The 26,086-nt window shown below is 50.9% G+C and overlaps 1 protein-coding gene across 2 annotated transcripts; it reads left to right on the forward strand.

Annotated features, from left to right (window-relative positions):
• Window positions 1–1,719: 1,719 nt before the first annotated feature.
• STRA8 (stimulated by retinoic acid 8) lies at window positions 1,720–26,004 on the forward strand. 2 transcript variants are annotated; one of them, XM_047695675.1, is made up of 9 exons: window positions 1,720–1,966; window positions 8,437–8,665; window positions 10,917–10,992; window positions 11,576–11,660; window positions 13,439–13,651; window positions 14,479–14,764; window positions 20,748–20,821; window positions 22,458–22,569; window positions 25,806–26,004. In XM_047695675.1, the coding sequence occupies exons 1-9, from the start codon at window positions 1,761–1,763 to the stop codon at window positions 25,878–25,880; spliced, it is 1,356 nt and encodes a 451-aa protein (XP_047551631.1). In that variant the 5' UTR covers window positions 1,720–1,760; the 3' UTR covers window positions 25,881–26,004. The 2 variants fall into 2 exon arrangements, with proteins under 2 accessions (XP_047551631.1, XP_047551632.1); XM_047695676.1 differs by lacking the exon at window positions 1,720–1,966 and adding an exon at window positions 6,716–6,893.
• Window positions 26,005–26,086: the final 82 nt, after the last annotated feature.

The following is a 26,086-nucleotide window of genomic DNA, read 5'->3' on the forward strand; positions in this document are numbered from 1 at the left end:
TGGTTTGCCCCCCTCTCTGTTTTTTATTTTATTTTCTTTCCCTTCCCCTACGATCATCTTCTGTTTTGTTTCGTAAATTCCACATATGAGCGAAATCATATGGTATTTGTCTTTCTCTGACTGACCTAAAGGTCATTTGTTTTCTCACTATGGGGTGATAGGAGTTCCTTACATACTTTGGGTATGAGCCCCTATTAATCCCTTATCAAATACAAGATTTGAAAATACTTTCTCCTATTCCGTAGGCTGCCTTTCCACTCTGTTGATTGTTTCTTCTGTTGTGCAGAAATTAGTTTGACCTAATCCCACTTGTCTATTGTTGCTTTCCTCTACTGTGCTGTTGGTATCATATCCATGAAACCATTGCCAAAGCCAATGTTATGAAGGTTTCCCCCTACATCTTCTCTGAGGAATTTTATAGTTTCAAGCCTCAACTTTCTTTATCAGTATTTGTACAGGTCTTTCTACACTGCAAAACATTGTCATATACATTAAGTCCTTAAAATAGAAATCTCAGAAGGAGGTTCCTTGGAAGTTGGTGTTGCGTCATGATGACAGGCTCTGAGCCTTTGGGAGTTTTACTCTGGAGGTCAGGGGAGGATGGGAATTCTCATCCTAGGACATGTCTTGGGAATCCTATATCAGCTCTCCTACCAGAAAGTGTTGAGCCACACTGGCTTAGCAATCCTGACCCCATGAAGGAGCTTACTGTATCCAGAGGCTCTCCTGGAAGCCAAAGTCCGGCCTTGTGCCAAGGAGATGGTAGGCAAGAGACCATCTGGGATTGTGTTCCAGGTTTCTTTTAGCAGAAAGGAGAGCCCTTACCTGGAGTCAGAGAGTATGCCCTTCTGCTGACCTCTATGATTCTCATCTCTCCCTAAGAGCCACTAGCCACAAACCTTGGTTCAAAGCTGTGGGTCTTTTGTTCTGAAACTTATCAAATCATGTAATTTTCTCTCTGGCCTCAGGTAGCTGATACTCATCTCACTAACCATCACCCCAAAAGGCATGCAGAGCAGAGAACCCAAAAGAACCTTAGATGTGTGGACCTTCGGCAAATCACTGCCCTTCTCTGCATCTGGCTTCCCCATCCAGGAAATGGAGGTAAGACTCTTCACAGGCTTGCCCATAAGGACCAGGAACATAGTAGAGACTCAAGACACAATCCATCTCTCTCTCATTTCATTTGAAAGATAAGAAAAATGGTGGAGTCTAAGGCCCCTGCCCTTTATCACATGAGGTGGATAAAAACCAGCAATGGGGAAGAAGTACATAAGGCTGTCCTTCCGACCAGAAAGTCAGGGCTGTGGGGCACAGACCAGGGGAGGCCATACTGGGTTGGCATTAATGCAGGGATCTTTGCTAGTGGACCTGGTGCTGAGCTGGATCCAGGAGGTGGGAGTGCCCCCCACCCTCCACCCAGGGCAGGATCTATGTTATGGTGGGGGGATATTCCAAGGGCAGGATCTATGTTATGGTGGGGGGATATTCCAAGGGCAGGATCTATGTTATGGTGGGGGGATATTTCAGGACAGGATATATGTTATGGTGGGGGGATATTTCAGGACAGGATCTATGCCACTGGGTAAGGTTGGTATTTCAAGGGCAGGATCTGTGTTACTATGGGGGCTATTTCAGAGTGGATCTATTTTACCATGTAAGGGAGATATTTCAGGGTGGGATCTAAGCTGCTGTGTAAGGGGGAATATTTCAGGGCAGGATCTTCTGTCACTGTGGAGAGATATTTCAGGGTGGGATCTATGCCACTGGGAGGGAGGGGTCAGGGTCAAAAGGTGACAGCGTGTGTGGATGTTGCCGGGGAGAACTGTGATTGTATCAGAAGCCGAACAGAGCCACCAGGAGGTACCAGGGTTCATGAGCAGAGCCTTCCTCCTCACAGCTGTGGGGAAGGTTGGCTGAGCAGACAGAGATCTCCATTTGCAAGAAAGAAATCAGGCGGCTGCAGGTAAGGAGTTCTCGTAGTAATACCCCCTTGCCCCTGGGCTGCGTTTCTTCTGGGCGCAGATCTGTCCCTCAGTGGGGCACATCCGGGAGGCAGGTGTGTGTGGTAGTGGCTGAAGGATGATGTTGGGGGGGTGATTCGATAAAAACCTGGGGCAGGCAGGTTTCTGAACCTCTCTGTGTCCTCTCAGTGCCCAGACAAGGCTCTCCAGGACACAGCCTCTGCTCCCGGGGGCCCCAGCAGAGCTGCATGTGGGCCGGTGGTGGGAGGCCAGGAGCAGGACCAGGGGAGAGAAACCAGGGAGTGGGGGCAGAGGGGGAAAAGCAGCTCCTCAGGGGTGCTCAGAGACCCTGCATCCAAGGCTGCCCCAGAGCCAGAAGGGACAGGGCCTCAACCCAAGTGGAATTTGGATTGAAATGAACCTTTTACACTTACCCTGAAATCTCAGGTGCTTTCGATGGGACAGTTTCTTTAGACATAACACATAATTTAATGGTCTACCAAAAGTCTTTTATAGATGAGTCTGCCACTCACTGCAGCTGAATTTCAGGAGGGTCCTCTGAATGGCAGGTGCCCCATGGGCGAGGTTCAGGTAGGGCTCACTTACAGTCCACACAGTCACTGCCAGGGCGCGCCTGGATCAGATGGAAATCCGAGTGCCCCCAAGCCTGTGCCGCTTCTGCTGGGCGCCTGACCCCTGTGTAACCCCTTGCCCCGGGGTGAGGTAGTTCACCTGCCAGAGAGCAGCAAGGGGGCGCCTGCCCGGCCAGTGCTCCTCATACATGGCCTCGTACTTGGCTGAGGAGGTGGACCCTCGGGATAATGTTAGGCCACCAGGAAATACCGCGGCAGGGGGATCCAGGGAAAAGTGGCCAAAAGACCAGAGTGTATTCTCTGTTTGGAGAAAAGGAATTTTTCCCCCCTTAAATTGGAACACTACCTGCTTCCTCTTGTCCCAAAGAGTGACTCCTTTTTCCACCTCTTTTTGCTATTTTAATCTGAGCTTTGGACGTTCTCTTCTGTGCAACTCCTCTCATGCGCCGTCCCCAATTGTTTCTTACCTTCTCTAAAACATCATTCCCCTGGTCCCCCTCTCCTTCATGCGTCTGCTCCCTTCCCACCCACATGTCTGCATCTTTTCCCTTGAGATGGGGAGCCCCTGGTTCTCTGGACCCCGTATTTAAGCTGTCTTCTGTAAGCCTCAAGGTAACTCTAGACGGTAGGTGTCATCACCCCAAGTGAGGGACGAGGAAACTGGGCTCCATGCCAGCTGAGTGGTACCAGTTAGGGGATATCCATTCAGTCCTCTGTGGGCACAAAGAGGATGCATGGGGCACCTGGGGTGGCAGAGGCAGTCCCCCCCCCCCAACCCCCACCGCTTCCACCTGAAAGGGAGCTACCACCCCCACCCCCACCCCCACCCCCACCCCCACCCCAAGGTGAGAAGGTCAGCTTTCCCTTCCTGTGTCTCCTGCAGACAACTCGTTACTTTCTTGCTTCCACGGCCGGCCGGCACCCTCATTGGCCCACCACCAAGCATCCCCATTGGCTGTGGGGGCAGGAGACACGCTCTGATTGGCCCGCGCCCAGTGCCAGGAGCCGGGTCTGTCTCCCAGCTGGGGCGGAACCATAGTCAGCAGGCTGGCTGGCCCTCGGGACAACTGTCATGGGTGTCAGAGCTTCAGGTGGCCTCCCGCATGTCTGGGGAGGGGGGACGTCATGAGCCCGGGTGCCTGCCTCCCTCCTCGGCGCGTGACTATGGACTAAACGCTGCAGGTCCCGTGCCTGAGCATCTTTGGCAAGGCGCCCTTGGCCATGTGCTTGTTCCCGTACGTGCGGTGGATCCATGCCTGCGGATCCAAGCGGGCGACCACTGAGGTCTGGGGCCAGGCTTGCAGAGAGCGTTTGTATCACCACCACAAACCAGACCGTTCTGAGGATGATTTTGGATTTTTTTCTCTGACATAGTCTGATAAGCATAGTGAACCAAAGGAAGATGCCTGTGGGTTGCAAAACATTATCCAGCGTATTGTGTACGTTTGCCTAGGGTTTGCTGAAGACAACCACACTCAGATGTTTTGTGGAGTGGTGCTTAAAAATGATGAAAATTTCTCTGAGTCTCAGAGAGGGTGAGGTCATATTTTTTAAAAAAATTCATCTAGGGAGTTTTAAAAATGTCAGCTCCAATGGGTATTAAACTGCATTTTAATACCTAAGTATTTGGTAATGTAAGTATGCTTTCCCTTGTAGATGATAAATAATAAAAGATAAGGCATGACCATGTGAATCATCACAGTGCCTTTCCAGGAGAATGCATGGAGGCAAGGGTCCTCTGACTTTGTTAGACTGAAGAGTGTGCTTAGCACGCTGATCTGATGAACAGGTTTGAACACAGTAAAGAGCTTTTAAAAGGGAATATATATCAGAGATCTGCACATTCTGAAATGACTAGAATCTTTGTCCCCAGTTTCCTGCAGAATGAATGGGGTTTTCACAGAGAAAGTGCCCAGTGAACAGTTGTCCCTGGGGCCACAGCGCCCAGAATTCCTTCAGATGCAGCTTCCCATGCTGCTGTGGGACCAGTTAGGGGACACAGTTAGGGGACAGCTCTGGGCTCCATCCATGTCTCATGGGATATGAGCCGCCTGTGCTGCGTGCCTTTGCCCCAGATAGTCATAGAATCGTGACAATGACCTTAGAGAGGCTGAAGAGTTTAAACTATAATCTTGTGAAAGGCTTTCTCCCCTCCTTTCTTCAGATAAAGACATTAAGACCTCAGGCTTCTTGGCTTATATAAAGTCACACGTCTGCTTAACACAGAGCTGGAATTACAGCCCAGATCTTGAGCCAATCCCCACTCCAGCCTGCCTTTCCCTACACCAGTTTATCCCACTAGCCGTTACCATCTCCAGGTGTGGCATCAGGCATCACCCCACCCACGGTGGGTCCTTAGGACTAGCTTCCCTCCACCAACAGCTCTGTACTGACTTCCCTAGATTAGCACACATTTCAGTTGCCCAGACATTCAAACTCAGCCTCCGAACATGGCAGGTTTCCTGAGTCAGAATAGGACATCCATGTTCTTGCCCCAGGTAATCCCTCCCCAGCCGTTTTATGGGACAACTGGCCAGTGTTCCCTTCCAAAGCTTTTTAAACTTCTCAAAAGCGTGCCTCTCACTGTGAGTCTGGCTGAGAACTGAATTCAAGAGATCTAATGTTTAGGCTCCAGAGCAGTCTTTCGGGTTTGGGTCAGACTAGCTGTTATTCCCTGCCCCCAGAGTCTTTTCTTAATCCTATCCTGTCGTTACCCTGTTCTGACTCGATCTGGGGAGGGATACTTTAGATGCTGGATATGTGAACCCTGACCAAGGATCTTACTAATTTGTTGGCAAAACAAAATTAAGTTAGAAACTGGTGTGGATGGGACTGGGCGACTTCTTAGAAGAGATGGGGCCTACCCTAGGTATTGAAGGGCAATTTGGCTCTCCATAGGTGGAGACTGGGGGTGGGGGACAGAGTGAGGGGCCGCGTCCCTGGTGGGAGGACAGGCAGTGGGCCGCAGAATAGAGGGTGGTGGGCAGGAGAGCACATGTTTCTGTTGCTGGTAGTGAGAGAAGGGAAAATGGGGGGGTGGTGGTGGCTGCTCTTAAAATGCAGATTTCCAGGCCTTGGGGATGACAGCTCAGACTATATTCTCTACACTGCTCTAATTCCTCACACCGATGGGGGCAGTCTCCTTAGCACGCTTGGCACCCATACAGGACATTTAAGAGAAAAGGTTTGGTTTGGTTTTGTTCTGTATTAAAGAAAACATCCCTTCTCAACCTCATTTTTCCAGTTAGTTCTCCCTTTTCTAGCAAAAGAGCCAACCTGGGAAAAAGGCAGGAGGAGGGTCCTGCCTCCCCTCCCCACCGAGACTGTGGCTTCTCTGGTACTCATTCCTGGGCGAGCCACCCCTGTCACAGGTGCAGATGGCACAGACCCCCCGTTTGATGGCAACAAAGAGCTCGGTCTAAAAAATACCCACCTCAGCTCCCGTCAGGTCCCCGGTGCAAGTCGACAAAGATACCTCGAGAAGAATGCCTTCTGGAGATCACAGCAGATCGTTCCTAGCAGAGAGCAGGACGCAGCAATTAGGAGTAGACATTTACAACTGTGTGAGGTCTTATCAGCCTTAATATCAGGCTTAATATCTGCTTAATACGTCTCACCATCCCTGCGGCTTGGCCCCCGCCCCCCCACCTCAAGAGCTTCTGACTCTGGGCTGAGGTGGGCAGGATGATCTGGGACCATCCTCACCCCCGGTGGCAGGCAGTGAATGCTGTCCCTTGGGGTAGAAGTAACGGGTCTGTCCCCTGTGGGAGAGGCAGGGAGCTGCACGCCCACACAGGACTGAAACCACACAGCCATTTAGGAATTTGGGTGGAGCATGTCTGGGTGGAAGCCTGGGAGGAAAGCCGAAGTGTCAGCATCGGCACCTCGAGAACTCCAGATTCCCCACAAGCCCGGGACCTTTGGTGTCAGTATTCTGAATTCATTAGAGAATTCTATATCTTGGGAGAACCCTGGCGTTTTTACCTCTGTTCGTTGACCTAAATTCCCTGGGGTCCAGGCACATTCATTTCTCCCAAATTTAAGCAAATAAAGAAAACCTATATTCTTAGGTTCAAAAGGTTCCCATTGCTCTCTAGGCCGTTCAAAACTTCCCTTGTTTCGTTTTGCCTCCCATTAAAGATGTGTCCCCAGGCTGGATGGGCCTGCATGGAGTCCACGGCTGCCCTCTACGTGCTGATGGTGCCTTTCCTGGTAATAAATATTATAGGAACTTCAAGGTCAGGGCAGACCCCCACAGCGGCACCCACTTACCATCTTCCAACATTGTTCTGAGAAGCAAAGCGAGGGCAGATATGCCGCTGGAGGAGAGTACATTGTTCGTAGGAGATTCGCTTTCTGCCCTAAATGGTGTTTTACTTTATCTTATTTTTTAAAGATTTTGTGTAATTATTTGGCAGAGAGCACGCACAAGCAGGGGAAGCGGCAGGCAGAGGGAGAGGGCGAAGCAGGCTCCCCACGGAGCAAGGAGCCCGATGCGGGGTTCAATGCAGGGCTCGATCCCGGGACCCCGGGCTCATGACCTGAGCTGAAGACAGACACTTAACCAACAGAGACACCCAGGCGCCCCATCCTAAGTAGTATTTTAAAATCCCACACTGCCTGGTCGGCTTCTCTGTCTCTGTGGCTGAATTCTCCCCCCAGAGCTTAGCGGGAAAGCTTTTTCAAGCCTCCTCCCCTGGTTCCTCCCTCTACGGAGGAGAATCCATTCCCAGCTCCCAGCTGTTGTTCATGGAGAGACGTGTCGCTGTGTGTGCCTCGCAGTGGCTCCAACCGTGAACATGGCTGCATGAGCTGGGGAGCAGGCTGCCCCCCAGATGCCTGGGCTTATACCGTGAGATTCAGAGCTGGTGTTGTCGAAGTGGGGCCTGGGCCTGTGTATTTCCTCCAGTGCCCCCCAGTGGACTAGCACACATCAGAAATGGCAGGCCCCTGGCTGAGGTCGTGCGTGGTCCCCATGCAGCCGGACATAGCTCAGAGCCGCTTGGACCCAGCGGAGGGCTCCCGTTGTAATTCACTCAAAACCTCAGCCCTGAACACCTCTTGGGGGGACAGGGGTGATGAAGATTCAGGCCCTCTGTTCACAAGCTGCCTGTCCTCTGAGTGGTGGGGTGAGCACCCGAAGGTGGGGTCCCTGGCTCAGGTAAGAGACTCCAGTCCTTGTCTTCTGTTAAAACTGTTCTGTATCAGCCCTGGAATCGCCTCTCCTTGGGAAGGGCTCCTGGTTTGTAAACTCAGATGGGACAAGAGACAACATAAGTGTCATCTTCAGAACCCACTAGAAGCAGGACAAGGCAAGACTGCTTCCATTTCTCTGTCCTTATGTGACTTTTTGCTTTCACAGGTAGAAGGCTGCATCTCTTCTATTTGAGATATCAGATATATGTAATATTATATATTAAAAGGTTCATGACTCCAAGGAACACAGATGGATCTCCTTTTGTATAAATACCTGTGTAACCGCTACCCAGATCACAGAGGGGTGATTCCCATGGTGGGCAAGTCCTCGGGGCGGGGGGGCACGGGCCTGCTCAGCGTCGCACAGACTGTGAGGAACGAGGTCTCAGGGCCCTGCTGGCTCTCCTCGGCCACCGCCTGTCAACTAACAAGTGTCTGGTGATTACCGGCAGTGTTCTGGAAATTTTCCCGTCTGAAGCACCCTTTGGCTGTTGAGTCAAATAGGAGTGGTTTGTCTTTCTAGGAGTCCAGTTCAAATAATGGATTTTGTGTCATCTATTTTTGGGTATCTGTTATTGATTGTATTCACTGGTTGGGGCCCCGTTCCTTGGGAATGGTACCCCCTTTCTTTCTCCTTCGATCTTGCCTTCCTCTTTCTTTAACATTGTATCTTTATTATTTAGGGCCCCCGAAGGGTGTAATATTACATTGCAGCTTCCCATGGCGACCTCCGGAGAAGGCGGAAACCCCAGTGGCAGAGCGCCCCCTTGGCCCCTGGCACAGCTACAGGAGCTCGAGCCACGGGTGGCCCGCCGACGCCTGTCCCAGGCCCGCCACCGAGCCACGCTGGCCAGGCTGTTCAGCAGCCTCAGGAAAACAGTTTACTCCCATTCCGATCTCACAGCCTCAAAGGTATGGGGAGCTGGGTGTGGGAGAAACAGTCTCCACACAGGGAGGGACTGTGGGGCGAGGGGAGGGGGGATTGGCCCGGCGCTCCCACTCCCACCATTCCCTCTCCAAGGGCAGCAGCCCGGGTGGGTCAGGGATCCGCTGTGGGCATCTCCGATCGGCTGTTTGTGGCCACACGTGGGTACAGCAGGAGCTGGGCCTTCCCCACCTGGGGCAGACAGGCCTGGCACTGGAAGGGAAATAATAGGGACTGGCCAGCCTAGCCCTCCAGTAGACGGGGTGAGTCTCCAGCAGCAGCTTCTGGACGCTGCCATCTCCATCACACACACACACACACACACACACACACACACACACACACACACACACACGTGCAGCTTGGTTTGTCCGCCAACCAGGTCTCTTCCGCAGGCACCGGAGCTCTCCAGGTCAGCATTTACTTTTCCCTGCTCTTGATTTCACCTCTATCCTTCTGTGGCTTCTTTCTTGCCTACTCGTGGCTCTGGCAGAGCGTGGAGGAAGGTCCAGGTGGTTTGGGTGATGCTGGAAGGCATGAGCTCCTATCATTGGAGGAGCGTTACAGGAGGTTTCCAGCAGGGGAGGGGGCTCTGAGAGCCCCGTTCCCTGCCCTCTCGTAACAGAGGAGGGACTGGAGTCAGAAAGGATGCATCAACCTGGCTGGGGGCAGGACGAGGAGAAGAGCCTCCGTTTCCAGCTCCAGGCCTCGTGCTCAGATCCAGGGCATCTGGGAATGTGTCTTGATTTTAGTGGTGGTCCCCCGAGCACCTTGGTGCAAGGTGCCAAGTAGGGGTGTGAACATTATTCCACCAAAAGAATCCGAGCCGAGATCCCACCTGCTCACGTAGAAGGGCGTGGAAGGTGAGAGGTGTGGGGCGGGCTCTTCCTCCTCCCTCCACTGAGCCAGGCACAGGGGCTTAGGGCCAAGAGCCTGTCTAGCACGGCTCTGCACCGTGTCCCCTGGATGGACAGGAATAGGCTGCCTGTTCCCAGGGGTCCGTGGAAAACCCCAAAGTCCCTGTCACTGGCCTGTGAAGAAGTGCACACAGACTGGGGTGTAACCAGAGAAAGACCATGCGTTCAGGGCCCCGAAGGAAGGAATGGAAGTAAATGTAGAGGAAAACTCACCTGCACCTGCTACGGTTTGTACCTCACGACGTGGTGGCTGAAAGCCTGGCGGACGCGCCTCCATCCGCGGGAGACATGTTCCGGGCCAGGCTCCACTTACCGCGTCTGTTAAACAGGCACGATAGTAACGGGGTCCTCAGGGGCCTGTGCCGGCCTCTCATGAGGTGGCTGTGTGCAAAGGTGTGGCGCCATCAGAGTGGTTTAAGTGTTAGCATTGCTTCCCAGCGTGTTCGCTCATTTAGTCCCTGCAGTTCCATTCAGATCACCCCATTTTACAGATGAGGAAACGGAGGCATCAGGAAGTCAAACCGTTTGCCTGGAATAGCACAGCTAGGAAAGTGTGCAGACCAGGAGTTCTCTCTGTTCTCCTCCTGTCTCGGTCCTGCTGGAGGGACAACCCTGAATTTTGCTTTTGTAAGATCCAAGAAGGCAGGACCTGAACTATAGGAGTCCGGTGTAAGCAGGTCCTGTCAGTTTCCCAGGGCTTTCGTAACAAGATACCAGACACTGGGTGGATTGATGCAACAGAAAGTTATTGTGGTGGACATCTGGAGGCTCCAAGTCTAAAATCAAGGTGTCCACAGGGCCACGCTCCCTCTGAGAGAAGCCCTCTCTGCCTCCCAGCCTCGGGTGTTTGCTGGCAATTCCTCACCGTTCCATGGCTTAGAGATGCGGCTCTCCGATCACATGGCCACCTTTTCCCTGTGTCTTCACCTCGTCCTCCCTCTGTGTGTGTTTGTCTCTGCATCCCCCGTCCCGACCCCCCACCCCCGCACTCGGAGCTGCTTTTCACTCCTTGTTCATTCCACCTTCGAGGAGAAGCGTATATGGTTGCTTGCCCTTTTGAAGCCCTAGTAGTTTGCCGAACACGGCTTATTTCTAAACATTCGAGTATTTCTGGGAGAACCATTTCCAGAATACAAATTAAACTTCATGCCTTCTGTGCATCCAAACACACTTCCCACCCTTTTTGTTGACAATGTCAAGGAATGTGGCTTGGCCTCTGAGGGAGGATGGCCTCAGATCGGGAATGGACTCCTGTGTCCCCCAAACCACAGACTGGGTCGTGGAAGGTTGGCTTTGCATCAGTGTCTGTCTCTGTCCTCAGTGGCAGGTTTTGAATAAGGCAAAGAACCACATCCAGGAGCTGGAACAAACCTTGGATAATCTGCTGAAGCTGAAAGGTAATAGACTCCCATCCGCCACCCCCATCTCCTTCCCATGGAAAGACTGGTTGGTTTTTCCATCGAAAATAGAGAGAGGGCCTTAGGCCAAGCAAACAGATACTTACTGCATGCCTACTGTGTGCCGGACGCTGGGCTAGGCCCAGGGGTACAAGGAAAGTCATGCCCCTGCCCTTAGGGACCTTATAGTCTGGCAGGACAGACAGATGTTATCAGGTACCTGATCCCATCTTGAGAGACCAGAGAGGACACAGACTGGTGCTTGTCACACTCAACAGCAAAGCCAAAAACATGGCTCCCTTTCTTGGCACTCAGTCTGGGACAGGCGGCAGCCTGGGAAGGCGGGTCTCAGAAGCTGGTGGAAACTGAGCTCTGAACGGGATGTTTTGGTGTTTTGACTGAGAAGGGCCAGTTCAAGAAGCTCACATCTAGAAGGAGAGGGGAAACTGGACCCTTGACTCCCTTATATTGAATCTGGGGGGGCTTAGGGACCACTCACGGTCCACCTGAATCGGGAGGGCGGGAGAGACTTGACAAAGACCAGACTTCCCCCTTTGTGACCCTTGCCTTCGCTTCCCAACAGAGTCCTTCAACCTGGAGGATGGGAATGCAAATAGCTTAGAGGAGGTCAAGGCAGAATACGCCAGCATGTACTCTGGCAATCCTAGGTAAGACTCCCAAGCATCACCTCACGATGGGCAAGGTGGTCTCAGCGAGGCGGACAGTTGCATTGGGGTGTCCCAAATGATTAGCCACTGATCCCAGCCCCACTCATCACATAAGCCATCCTTTCCTTACCGATTTAAGATACATGCTTTATCCCATATTAAAATCTTACCAATACTTACATTGAGGGTCCACATGAGAACGGCTAAATTTCTTTTAAAATCATAATAATTGGGATTTTTCACTATCAGTATTTTAAACCCGCAACAGTGAAAAGTATGGCATCAGCTCAGGAACAGATTACATTTCATAATTATTATATTTTAATTAATTACACTGTGAAGGAAATTCAGTGCCTTTGTTCAAGAGCATTTGTATTTCTTCCCAGGAACTTCTTGTGACTATTTTTTGCCCATTTTCCTGTTGGGTGGGTGGTCTTTTTCTCGCATAGTTGTAGAAGCCCTCTACGTGTACCAAGAGATTAGCTCTCTTTTAGGACATGACTTGCAAATAATTATCCCTTGGTCGTTTGTTTTATTATTTTGCTTTTGATGTTTTGTTGTTGTTGTTTTGGCCATGCAAAAAATGAAGTCTAATCTGCCGACCTGCCCCCATGAGTTAGGCTTGGGAGAGTACTCAGAAAGGCTTCCTCTGCTCTGAAATGGAAAAAAAAAAAATTTCTCTTTTAAGAAGGATCCTCCTCGGTTTTCTTCCGGTGCACTTGTATTTTGACTCAACATGATACCTCCTTGGGGATTATTCTTATCAGGATGAAGAGATTTGGGGTACAAATCCTGGTTTTCCAAATTATATCATGTCGTTCCATTCTTTTTTTTTTTTTAAGATTTATTTATTTATTTTAGAGAGAGAGAGAGCATGAGCAGGAGGGTCAGAGGAAGAGAGAAAGAGAATCTGAAACAAACTCTGGGCATGGAGTGACGTGGGCTCGGTCTCGCGACCCTGAGATCACGACCTAAGCCAAAACCAAGAGCTGGGCACTTACCCAACTGCATCACCCCCCGTTCCGCTCTGTTAAAACTGCCTTTTGAAGAGCAGAATTTAAAAATTTTGATAAAGTCTAACTTATCCACTCTTTCTTTTTCAGACCGAACTTATGGTTTAAACCTAAGCATTTCATGTTTGGGGTGATGTTGTAAGTGGTACTTCTTAAAATTTCAATTTCCAGTTGTTCATCACTAATATGTGGAAACACTATTGGTTTTCCTTTATTGACCTTGTATCCTGCCACCTTGCTAAACACGCTTCTTAGTTCTAGTCCCATATTTGTGTGTGACTTCTGCCTTTCCAGTCTATTTATCTTTTATTTCTTCTGTTCGCCTTATTGGACTGGTGAGGATCTCCAGTACGATTTTGGATAGAAGTGGTAAGAGTGGACATCCTTGTCTTGATCCTGACCTAGGCAGGGAATATTCAGTCTCTTATTGTCAACTATGATGTTAGCTCTAGGTTTTTTGTAGGTGTCCTTTATCAGGTGGAGGAGTTCCCTTCTACTTAGTTTACTGAGAGTTTTTGTCACGAATGGATGTTGCATTTTGCCGAGTGCTTTTCTGTATCTATTGAGATGATCGTATGGTTTTTCTTCTCTAGTCTGTTGCTCTGTTGAGTTCCACTACTTGACATTCAAAGTTTGAACCAGCCATCTTGTACTCCTAGGACGAGCCCCGCTTGGTCCCAATACTAAAATTGTGTTCAGAATCTCAGTGTTGGTGTTCACGAGGGGCATTAGTTCGTAGTTGTCTTGTTTCTGTTTTCGCACTAGCCTGGTCTCAAATAAGGTTCTGCAGAAAGGTTCTGCCACCTGGTGCCCAATCCAGGCAGTTGGGAAGGATGCTGAAGTGGAGGAAGAGGAAGAAGAGGAGGAGGAAGACCAAGAAGAGGAGGAAGAGGAAGAAGAGGAGGAGGAGGAAGAGAAGAAAGTGGAGCTCTTACACTCCCCAGTCACCTTGCTGCCGGACCTCATGGAATTTGAACGGTGTGAACGGCTGGGAAGGGTGGCTTCACATGGAACCTGTGGGGAAGGGGACAGAGGCTCTTTCTGAGCACACAGTGTCCTCAGTTCACTCTCAGACAAGATCCATAATCAAGGAAGCTCCAGAATTTCCATATGGGAGGGGTTGGGGATGAGGTTGGCAGAGGACTAGAGAAATCATCTTGAAGCTACATCGTGCAACACATACACTGAGCTTCCTTAGACCAACTTCCTTATTTGGAGTTGACTTTGGGGGAGCTGTTGATGGGGATTATGAGGACCAAACACCCCCATTCACACAAATACACATCCTCTACCTGTATTCCTGGTCTCATAGTAAGAAACAAGGTGAATGACTAACTCAGACGGCCATGCACAGCCCCTCTACAGACTCAAGACCCATGGTGGCCATGTTGGCCTCTGGAGGTAGGGGCCCAATAGAAGGAGGGTCCTTCCACAGCTGAGCCTGAATTTCAGGCCCTGAAGTAAAACAAGAATGTGTCTGCACATTCATAGGGCTTGTAATTTGAAGCGGGCTGAGAACTGAGCAGGCCTCACTCCTAGTTTTCTCTTCTGTCAGGCAGAGTGCTCCATGGGGACTCTGGGGAAGGACCTGGGGACAAGAGCTATATCATCCATGATGGCTCCTGCTCTCCAAGGGTCAGCGGCAGGCAGACTAGGAAGGCAAAGCCCCTGGTAACCCGCAGAGCTGTGGCAAGGCTCATGTGCTGTGGACCACAGCCTGCTAACGGAATCCTGAGGAGACGGCTTGGGGAGAGACCTTCGGCCACTGGCTTCAGGTCTGGGAGATGATGCTGTTTCTGTTCCAGGTATCTCAACTTTTACAAGCAGACGATGGACCTTCTGATCGAGAGCGGGATTGTCTCCTTACACGAGGTGACACTCCCCATTGTCTCTGCTGCCATCTCCCACCTGTGGCAGAACCTCTCTGAGGAGAGGAAGGCCAGTCTCCTGCAGGCCTGGACCCAGAGGCACAGCGACCTCCAGGGCCTTGGCGGGGCCTGTCAGGAGCCGGCCTGTGCCGACGGCAGCATGAAGGACAGTGGGTTTGACAGCCAAGGAGCCAGCTGCTCGCTCGTCTCCACCCCGGAGGAGGTGAGCAGACCCTCTCTGGGCCCGGTGGAGGGGGGCGCAGGAACGACTCGGTCACCTTTGGCCTGGAGGCACCAGGGATCTGCCTGGGGTCATTTACCGAGTTTGAGGTAATGGCTGGATTCTGACTCACACAGTGAGTCTCTGATTTATCTGATGTAAACTCCACAACCACAGAATGGCCTTTCTTTTTCTCCTTCTTCTGGACCTTTCCATGGGGATTATAGAAGAGAAGGCTTAGAAGGTTGTATCAGTTGGGATTATTTTGAGAACAAGTTTTCTTGCTTTTTAAACCATGCAGAAATGTACTTCTCACAACCAGGGAGGTACCAAGGTCAGGAGCGCTTCCTGCTGGTCTCAGGGACATCAAAACGGACCTGGTTCTTCCCCTTTCCCTGCTCTGCCTCATCGTAAACCTGGCTTCTCACCTTCTCTCCCCTCCCTACGTTCCCTATCCCACGTTGACTGGGGAATGGCAGCTGGGAACAACCGAGCCCTCATCTCTCCTCCTCTGCGTCAGGTCAGAGAGAGAAAGATTCCAGCGGCTTGTTTTTAAGGCTCAATGAAGAACTTTTCCAGAAATTTCTGCCATACCTCTCCTGCCCTCTTATTGTCCAGAACTAGCCAGATGACTGAGCCAATGACTGACATCGTGGAGACAGTATTGTGTGTGGACCCGTCAGGCCTAATCCCTCAGAGGAGGTCAGTTCCCATCGTAAAGAGCATTTCAGTGAAGGGAGAGGAATGCACGTAGAGAGGCAGCCATACCTTCATTACAAACGCGCTTCTCAGAGCTCCAGTTGTCGGAAGCCATGGATGGCAGTGCCATGTGTCTGGTGGCGTGAGGGGGGTCACTCAGTGCTGAGATCTGAGTGGGCCCTTCAGCTGCACTTCCAGAATTAGGATGGCCTCCGGAGCCTGTGGCTACCACACGGGCCACGTCTGTCTGACCTGCTTCTCCAGCCTGGGGCAGGCAGGTCCTCGCTCTCCAGGCCTGTCCTGTGCCTTGTAGGACATTCAGTACCCACGGCCTCCACCAGGAAAATGCCTCCACTCTGGTTGGCCCTGACTTCCCAAACACCACTCTGTGGGTGGTCCCTTTCAGGAGATGTCCTGTAGCTCTCTGGGGACCCTTAGAGTCAGACAGAGTCCTAGTTCCCATGACCCTGGGGAATAGCCCTGAAAGGCCCATCTTTCCGGAACTTTCCCAGCCCTCAGGGCCCTGGGCCTGGAGAACAACAGAATGCCAGTCACCCAGTCCAGTGCTGCTGGTTGACAGATGAGGCCTAACGAGTGGGGTGACTTATCCAGGAGGCCCAGCTCCTGTATCTCCTTCACCACAGAATTTCTCAAATCTTTCTGCCCTTTGGTCACCTGTGTGTGGTCAACCTTCACTGTCTCCCCTGATGCTTCTTAAATGTAGTTTAGTAAAGAGGCAGGTACCTGGCTAATATCTCACACCCACTGAATCAGAGTTCCTGAGGGGGGCAGCTCAGAGCCTGCATTTTAAACAGGCAGCCTCGGTGACCGGTGGACGAGGGCATTGCTGGAAGGAACTCCCAGTTCAGACAAGAAACAGTCATCCATATCTGTTCCCCTTCCCCAGCTGTCCCTCTGGGGACTGTGGTTTCTCATCTGTTTGTCCACTAACGTGGGGTCCACCAGGAGAGAACCTGAGCTCTCCTCCAGTCCAAGCGGGGCCGGGAAAGCAACAGCTAAGGACCTCATACCCCCGGCCCATGTCAGTCAGCCTGGATGTCCTTGTACCCCAAAGTGCCTTTTCCCAGAGGCTCACACAAAGCAAAAAGAAAGCATCTGCCAAACGTCCGGACAAGTCTGTCCCACTGGAACCTGACTGTGTGTGCGCCTTTGCAGCACGAACTTTTCCTCAAGAAAGAGCCAACCCAAGCCACTGTCTCATGTCCCCAAATCATGGAAGCAGCTTCTCTTACCTTTTTCGGGAATGGCTGAGGACTCCCATTCTCCTGCTATTGGGGGAAGCTGGCAGCAGTCCCTCGGCTGTGCCCAGTTCAGAGTTCTGTCACACCACCATCCCCAAGCTTGGGCCAAGCCAGGGCTGAGTGACAAGGTAAGCAGGACAGAGTGTGGTTCTGCGCAGGGCAGGGACAGAGACACAGCTACTCCCATGCTGGCTTCCAGATCAGTTGCATTGAAACCTCTGTTGCTCCTGGTCCATCCGGAGAGGTCGTACAGCAGGACGGTGGTGTCTGGGGTGGGCCCCTATGTGCAGGGTCAGCTGTGCCGGGAGGCTCTGAGAAGCATGGCCCTGTAAGTGTGCTGGGCGCTCCCGGACGGCCACGGAGCCTGGCAGTGCCCCTCCCAGGCTAGTGGCAAGAGGGCTGTGCACAGGTGAGGACAGTGGCCCAGAACTTCAGTGGCTGATTGGCTAAGGCAGGAATTTAGGGCCCAGGATCCAGCCTCAGACCTGCTGGGGAAAGCACACACAGCGGATGGATGAGCTTCTGGACTGGTCCTTTCAGTGGCCTCTTTCCAGATCCTCTTCAAGATGAGCAAAGGAATATTAAAAAGAAGGACACCATGAAATGTCCAGAAGATCAGAAGAAGGGCCATCTACACGGCCTGAGTCCCGGGGGATTCAGTTCAAGGGAAGCAAATTGTAAGAAGACAAGAAGGACAGACACAAGACTTCCAGAGAAAGAGCAGTGCGTCCCAGATAAGGGGACAGGAGAGACCTTGTGGAACCTGCCAGAACCTGCCAGAACCTGCCAACTTGGGGCCAGAGAGCTCCCTCTCCTCTTCTTGGGGTGGTTGTGCTCATAAACAAGGTGTCAGACACAGTGAGGCGTGCCCAGTGAGAGTCTGGATGTAAGAACCTCCCATACAATATTGGGCCCATTCTCACGCTAAAAAATGATTCATTCTTTATCTAAAAATTCAAACTTAACTCGGCACCCTGCATCTTTATTTGCTAAATCTTGCATATTTCCTAAATGTATATCACCTTCCTGTGGAATATTTAATAGTCTTCAAGAATTAAAGCAAAGCAGGACTGAAAAAACCATCTAAATAACAAGATTGCAAAATTGGAAATACAGGCTATAATATGCCTCAGGAAATGACTGGAGGGAAATAGGTTAGTGTGTCAGCAATGGACCCCTCTGGCTGGGATGGTTTCTCAGTAATATTATCTGTTTCTATTTTCCAAAATTTGCACAATAAACATGCATCTCTTTTATAAAGCCGGTAATATTCAATAATAGCCAACAAATTGGGCATTATTATGTGCCTGGTGTTTCACGTAACTCATCTTTTTAATTCCTGCAACATCCCTATGGGTAGGTTCGGTTGCGATTCCCTTTGTATAGGAGAAGGATTTGAAAAACGAGGTCACTTCCTCGAGGTCACACAGTTTAGTGAGCGACAGGACTGGGAGTTGGCTCTCTTGCAGCCCAACCCCGAACCACCAACCTCTTATCCCACTGTCCTGGCATGAGACTGCTAGCTTGCGGATCCTGGGCGCCAAGAGCCTCTGCTTCTTGGGAGGTGTAGATGAGCCCTCTTCTGGTGTACATGGAAGCTCTGGCTGTTGCATTGAATGCCTGAGCTCCCACCTTCTAGAAAAAAAGAGATTTAGGGGTGCCTGGGTGGCTCAGTCCATTAAGTGACCAACTCTTGATTTTGGCTCAGATCATGATCTCAGGGCCATGAGATCAAGCCCTGCTTTGGGCTCCTCGCTTCATGGAGCCTGCTTGGGATTCTCTCCCTCTCCCTCTGCCCCTCTTACCCTGCTTGCGCTCCTTCTTGCTAAAAAAATAAGAAAGAAGAAAAGAAGGAAGGGAAGGAAGGAAGGAAAAGAGAAGAAAAAAGAAAAGAAAAGATGGGAAAAGAAAAGAAAGGAAAGAAGGGAGGGAAGAAGGGAGGGAGGGAGGGAAGGAAGAAGGAAGAGATAACCACAGTCCCTGGAGGCTTCCCCATCCCTTGTAACCACCTCTGGGGTTGTGGTTTGTTATGGGTAGAAAAGAGCTCACTAGGTACTGCCTGGGAAGGTCACCAGACAGTGATCCTGCATTTGGGCCCCATTCTCTGCCAGCAGCCCAGAGCAAACACCCATCTGCAGTTCTCTCTGACCATGTTCTTTTTTTTTTTTTTTTTAATTTCTTTTCAGCATAACAGTATTCATTGTTTTTGCACCACACCCAGTGCTCCATGCAATACATGCCCTCTCCAATATCCACCACCTGGTTTCCCCAACCTCCTACCCCTCGCCCCTTCAAGACCCTCTGGTTGTTTTTCAGAGTCCATAGTCTCTCATGGTTCATCTCCCCTTCCAATTTCCCTCAACTCCCTTCTCCTCTCCATCTCCCCATGTCCTCCACGTTATTTGTTATGCCCCACAAATAAGTGAAACCATATGATAATTGACTCTCTCTGCTTGACTTATGTCACTCAGCATAATCTCTTCCAGTCCCGTCCATGTTGCTATAAAAGTTGGGTATTCATCCTTTCTGATGGAGGCATAATACTCCATAGTGTATATGGACCACATCTTCCTTATCCATTCGTCCGGTGAAGGGCATCTTGGTTCTTTCCACAGTTTGGCGACCGTGGCCATTGCTGCTATAAACATCAGGGTACAGATGGCCCTTCTTTTCACTACATCTGTATCTTTGGGGTAAATACCCAGTAGTGCAATTGCAGGGTCATAGGGAAGCTCTATTTTTAATTTCTTGAGGAATCTCCACACTGTTCTCCAAAGTGGCTGCACCAACTTGCACTCCCACCAACAGTGTGAGAGGGTTCCCCTTTCTCCACATCCCCTCCAACACCGGTTGTTTCCTGTCTTGCTAATTTTGGCCATTCTAACTGGTGTAAGGTGGTATCCCAATGTGGTTTTAATTTGAATCTCCCTGATGGCTAGTGATGATGAACATTTTTTCATGTGTCTGATAGCCATTTGTATGTCTTCATTGGAGAAGTGTCTGTTTATATCTTCTGCCCATTTTTTGATATGATTATCAGTTTTGTGTGTGTTGAGTTTGAGGAGTTCTTTATAGATCCTGGATATCTATTGTCTGTACTGTCATTTGTAAATATCTTCTCCCTTTCCATGGGTTGCCTCTTTGTTTTGTTGACTGTTTCCTTTGCTGTGCAGAAGCTTTTGATCTTGATGAAGTCCCAAAAGTTCATTTTCGCTTTTGTTTCCTTTGCCTTTGGAGACATATCTTGAAAGAAGTTGCTGTGGCTGATATCGAAGAGGCTACTGCCTATGTTCTCCTCTAGGATTCTGATGGATTCCTGTCTCACGTTGAGGTCTTTTATCCATTTTGAGTTTATCTTTGTGTACGGTGTAAGAGAATGGTCGAGTTTCATTCTTCTACATATAGCTGCCCAGTTTTCCCAGCACCATTTTTTGAAGAGACTGTCTTTTTTCCACTGTATATTTTTTCCTGCTTTGTCGAAGATTATTTGCCCATAGAGTTGAGGGTCCATATCTGGGCTCTCTACTTTGTTCCACTGGTCTATGTGTCTGTTTTTATGCCAGTACCATGCTGTCTTGGTGATCACAGCTTTGTAGTAAAGCTTGAAATCAGGCAACGTGATGCCGCCAGTTTTATTTTTGTTTTTCAACATTTCCTTAGCAATTCAGGGTCTCTTCTGATTCCATACAAATTTTAGGATTATTTGCTCCAGCTCTTTGAAAAATACCGGTGGAATTTTGATCAGAATGGCATTAAAAGTATAGATTGCTGTAGGCAGTATAGACATTTTAACAATGTTTATTCTTCCTTTCCAAGAGCACGGAATGGTCTTCCATCTTTTTGTGTCTTCTTCAGTTTCATTCATGAGTGTTCTGTAGTTCCTTGAGTACAGATTCTTTACCTCTTTGGTTAGGTTTATTCCCAGGTATCTTACGGTTCTTGGTGCTATAGTAAATGGAATCGATTCTCTAATTTCCCTTTCTGTATTTTCATTGTTAGTGACCATGTTCTGTGCCTTCCTCCAGATACTCTTTGAAGACGCCTTCGATGTGGCCAGTTTCCTGGACAAAAATGAGGCTCCCAGTACATCCAGCTCTAGGTGAGGAAGAGGGTAGGACACAGTCTGGGGAGGGGGTGGCTGGGGTGTTTAGGAGCCGCTCCCCTGCTGCCCGACAGAGGGGTGCAGAATTCCATGAAGTTCTCAGAGATCTGCTTTGTCTGTGGTTCAAAGCAGGCTGGGCCTAGAATTGTGCGGCTGTCTGGGGAGGACTCGGTGTGGGGCTTTTGCGCATAGAAGGCTCTCCCATCCTGGCCCAGGATGGAGACGCAGCAGGTTATGGGCTGTGGGTTGTCCCTGTGCTCCATCTGCCCAGAGGGAGGGGGCCGTGGGCATTGCCACAATGTCTGCTCTGAGAGCTGGGCAGAGGCTCTGGGACACCGAGAGCCTGGGCCAACATGGAACCGGGCCTGCGCCGAGCAGAGCGCTTCTCTGAGCTGTGCAGGGGGAAGCTGCTTTGCACGGGGCTGCTGGGGACAGAGGTGGAAAGAAGGGAGGAGGGGATAGCTGACCCCGTGGAGTGAGACAACACAAAGCGGGATATGGAGAGAGGGCAAGACAGGGCTGGTTTAGGACTGAAATTCCCTTGCCATTTGAAAAGCTGTGGGCTTAGAGCCTGCAGGCACAGACCCTTAAGAAGGCTGAAAAAGGCCTGAACATTTTGTTTTCCTGCTTTGGGAGTGAGGAGACATTCCTGTCCTCATATTCCAACGACTACCCCCACTCTCCTCCGAAGCCACGCAGCCCCTGGTCACCTGGCTGCCTGGGGGACAGTGGGGGGGCACCGGACATCAGCCTGTCTCCCCACAAGTGGCCAGCTCCACCCGGCTTCAAGGGACTCGCCCAAACCCTCCAAAGTGATTTTAGGGGATGACTCCCGCTCCCATCAGCTGTGTGTGGGGTCTGGTTTTGCTGAAACGGGCTGGAGGTGGACTTTCCTATTTCTGAGCCAGGCTCCGGCCGTGAGAACTTTGGTAAGAAGTGGCCAGAGTGTACTTGCCAAGCAGGATCTGGAATTCCTTGCCCTGCTGATGGAACATGGAAACGGCCTACTAGAAAATGTTTTCTGCTATCCCTGGAGAAGGCAGGGATTGGTGCCAGAGGGTTTCTATGTGGCTAGTGGGACCCGCTTCTGAGAAAACGTGAGGTCAACATGTAGGCTGTCCTGGCACTTCAGGCTCCTGACATCGTGGGGCTGCTCCCCGGTCCCAAGAAGGCCGGGGGAAGGAGCCTGCCACACAGGCCACCTCCCTGCATCATTGGGGCTTGCCTCCCCATGGAAGGGGGACATCTCAGAGGACTGAGCTCCAGTGTGGCCTGTGCCCCCTGAGCTCTCCAGGCAGCTACGGGGACCAGGACCGCGGGGCAGGGCTGAGGGGGACTCTGAGGGAGAGAGGCCATTTTGCTCCTTCTTCCACAGGCCACAGCCCAGAACACTAAATTAGGGCACAGGAGCCAGTCTCCCCAGGGTCTCCCTTTTCCTGTGGGTTCCACACGTGACACAGAAGCTGAGGCAACGCAAACCTTCCAAAGGGGCTCCAGCCTGTCTGAGAATGAATTCAACGGGGTGTTTACAAGTGCCCGGTTCACGCTGTAATCCAGGAATTTTAGGGGGGGGCCAGCAGAGGCCAAAGAGGAGGGTTCTGAGGATTGCTGTTCTTCCCCTTTCTGTCGTCAGTTCGGTGTTTGCCGGCCGCAACCCAGAATATCCGGAGGAGAAGTTTCAGCTCTACATGCAGATCATCGATTTTTTTAAGGGCCTTTGCTGTATTAACCCTCAGTTAAAACAGGTAGGACGGAGGGGAGCGCGAGGAGACCTCGCCTCACCTCCCTTAGGATGGCGGGAAGGATCCTTGAGGCCTCCCCGCCAGCGGGACCTCACCTCACCTCACCCTGGGGGCAGACGTCCCTTCGTTCTCTGGCCTGTTCCGTGGATGGTGGGCATCAGCCTGACACATCCTGGGGGATGGGAGACATCCAGGGGAACTGAAGGAAGAGGCACACGGATGGTCTCCAGGGCAGGACTGAGACAGGGGGTCCCCTGAAGTGTCGACCAGATCCCAGGGGCCTCTTTGCAGGCATGTGTCAACATTGTGTGACTCGTTTCCAAGAGGCTACACGGTCCTGTCGTCTTCTGAGACCCTGAGCTAATATTTGCTCTCGGTGTTCGAAGGGTATTAATTTCCCCTTCCCCAAAGCTGGTTGTGGCTTGATTAGAAGGGACATCCCAGAAACTTCCATGAGGGAAGGAGAGTTATGCCTGAAGGGGACAGACCCTTTCAGATTCATAGCCAAGGATTTTCTCTACCAATTCAGCAAAGATACAACTGTTTCTTTAAAAAGGTAAGCAGTAGGGGCGCCTGGGTGGCTCAGTGGGTTAAGCCGCTGCCTTCGGCTCAGGTCATGATCCCAGGTCCTGGGTTCGAGCCCCACATTGGGCTTTCTGCTCAGCAGGGAGCCTGCTTCCTCCTCTCTCTCTGCCTGCCTCTCTGCTTACTTGTGATTTCTCTCTGTCAAATAAATAAATAAAAATCTTAAAAAAAAAAAGAAAAAAAATAAAAAGGTAAGCAGTAATAATGGCAAGGTTTGTCTAAAAGTAATTGGGGCAGCTTTCCAATAGACCAAAGTATAATTTGGGCCTCTTCCCACGAATCCTTTGCTTCCCTCTGCCCGGTCCACTTCGACTCTCCACTTGGAGCCCAGGGCCCCCCCTCTGGCTGCTCCCCACCTCCCATCAACCCTTGGCTGGCCGTCTGGTCCTTACCACTGTGTCCCTGTTTCTCTCGGACACAGGGATGTCAGTCCACCTTCCCGAGGCCTGTGGAACAGAGTAACAGAACAGTCTTGGCTTTCCCTGCTTCCTTTCCCTGAATATAGTAGAAAAGAAAGCTCAAACAGGATTGGAGTATCCAAATAAAGTAGAGATGCTTGAACTTCAGTCGTCCTGGGAGCTAACTGGAAACACAGATTCCTGAAGCCCCAGCACCCCAGATTCTCATTCACTGTTGTGAGGCGGGGCCCCAGGAATCTGTATTTTGAACAAGCTGTCCAGGTGGCTCTGGTGCAGAAGGCCCCTGGCCTTGGCTATGCGGTGCTGTGAGGAAAAGCTCATTCTCTTCCCCACCTTCTCCCCCGTCAGCATCACGAGGTCATTGGATGAAACCTTAACCAGATCCTGGACAGTACCTAGGACCGCTGTAACAAATGACCAAACACAGTAGCTTAAAACAACAAAAACTGCTTCTCTCACAGTCCTGGAAGATAGAGGCCAAATGAAGGTGCTGGCAGGGCCATGCCACCTCTGAAGGCTCGAGGAAAGGTCTCTCCTTGCCTCTTCCTAGCTCTGGGGGCTCCCGGCCATCCTCCACATGCCTCAGCTCACAGCTGAATCCCTCCCACCAAGGCCTCCTGCCTTCACAAGGCCTTCTGGGAGTCTCTCTAGCCCTCTCACCTTCTTCTAAAGACACCAGTCTTTTGGATTAGGGGCCCACCCTAAACCCAGGAGGAGCTCATTTTGCAGTCCTTAGCTAATTATACCTGCAAAGCCCCTGTTTCTGAAGAAGGTTCCAGGTGGGCATGAATTGGGGTAGGAAGGATACTATTCAACACACCTCAGCACCCAGTACCAGCAGGCACCTCTCTTAGCCTCTTGCTTTCCCAACCCTGTAGCTTAGAGGGGGCTTAGAGAACTATACCATTCTGAACAACATTCAAGCAGTCAGTGTGACAGAGACTCATGGGCTGTCCCTCCCGGGACTCTTGGCCTCCTGGTGCCCCCTGCGCTCTACTCTGCCTTTTCTCAAGCTTTGCTCTGGTCTTTACCCTGAATGAGGGGGCCCATGTGATTTTCCCGGAGACCCCCTGCTACCAACCTGGCTGTTGGTCACCCCGGGGACCGGGTCCCACATTCATGGGATGGTTGACTGGGTTTCAGGACGCTTCCCAGGGCCCCAGGGGACCAACCCATGACAAACTATAGGGATCATTTTCTGCCAAGATGGGGAAAGACAGGAAGAGCTAAACCCAGGAACACCCTTTTAGGGGAAGAGGTGATGGGGGGTCAGAGAAGTCAGTGGGAGGTCATTATAAAGGGAATTAAATAACCTAGAGCTACTTCTTAAACAATTAGTTAGTAGTTGACCCACATACCTACTTTAAAACTTTAAAGTTACCAAAAGAAATACAAAGAAAACTCAGTCTCTCTCCGACCAGCATCCCTTCCTGACACCCCATTCACTTCCCCAAAGGCGATCACCATTACTAGTTTCGGGACAACCACCCAGAGATAACCTACAGAGATTTATATAATCCTTCAAATACAAATGAGAACCTACACTACACGTTATGTTGTACCTAGCTTTTTTTTTTTTTTTTTTTTTTTTTTTTTTTTTTTTTTTAAGGTTTATTTGAGAGAAAGGACAGAAGCAGGAGAGGGAAAGAGAATCTCGGGCAGATTCCCCGCTGAGCACAGGTCCTGAAAGGGGGGGGTGGGAGGGCCTCGATCCCACGATCCTGAGATCATGACCTGAATCGAACCCAAGAGTCAGACACAACTGACTGAGCCACCCAGATGCCCCCTCTTTTCTTTTTAAATAGTATATCCCCCAGAGAACAACCTCATTCCTGTTATTTCAAACAGCTGTGTGGCATCCCCTTGGTGGGCACCCTGCGGTATTATTCGCTGTCCTCCACTGAGGGGCATTTGGGTAAAGCTTGGAGAGGTCTCCCCTCTGTCTTATGGGATCCTGGAAGTGTCCAGCATGGAAAAGAAGCCAGTTCCGTTGTGTCCAGGAAAACCCTTTCTGAAGATCATAGAGTGTGGCAGTTGCGTGAAACGGAAATGGGACATCCCTCCCCACCCCCCGCCCCCACCCGGATCCCTTACTTCCTGGCCGGAAGCTGGAAAAGGAGGTGCAGCCAGAGATGGGGTAGACTGACTCTGTGGAAGATGCCGGGGCTGTCCCACATGCCTGGGGCCTGGATTCCTTAACTACATGCTGATCCTCTGCCGCCCTACGTTTTGCAGGAACCAGACCAGTCCATTGACGATGAGCTGGTAATGCTGAGGTGCCTGGAGACCTTTGACGATGAAGATCTGTGACACGGAACGGCTGGGACGGGAAGGGGTGAAGGCAGTGGGCAGTTTCCAAGTATTAATGCCGGCAGCCAAGGCTGTACCCACCTCCCCCTTCCGGGATATTGCAGAATGTCCCAGAACATTTTGTTGGTTTGAGGTTCTGATTATTATAAAGGCTTTAAAAGTAGTGTGGCTCTGTGTCAGTCTTTCAGAGTTGTTTGGCGTCAGGT

Source organism: Lutra lutra, chromosome 11 (genome assembly GCF_902655055.1).
Source record: "Lutra lutra chromosome 11, mLutLut1.2, whole genome shotgun sequence".
Taxonomy (NCBI): domain Eukaryota; kingdom Metazoa; phylum Chordata; class Mammalia; order Carnivora; family Mustelidae; genus Lutra; species Lutra lutra.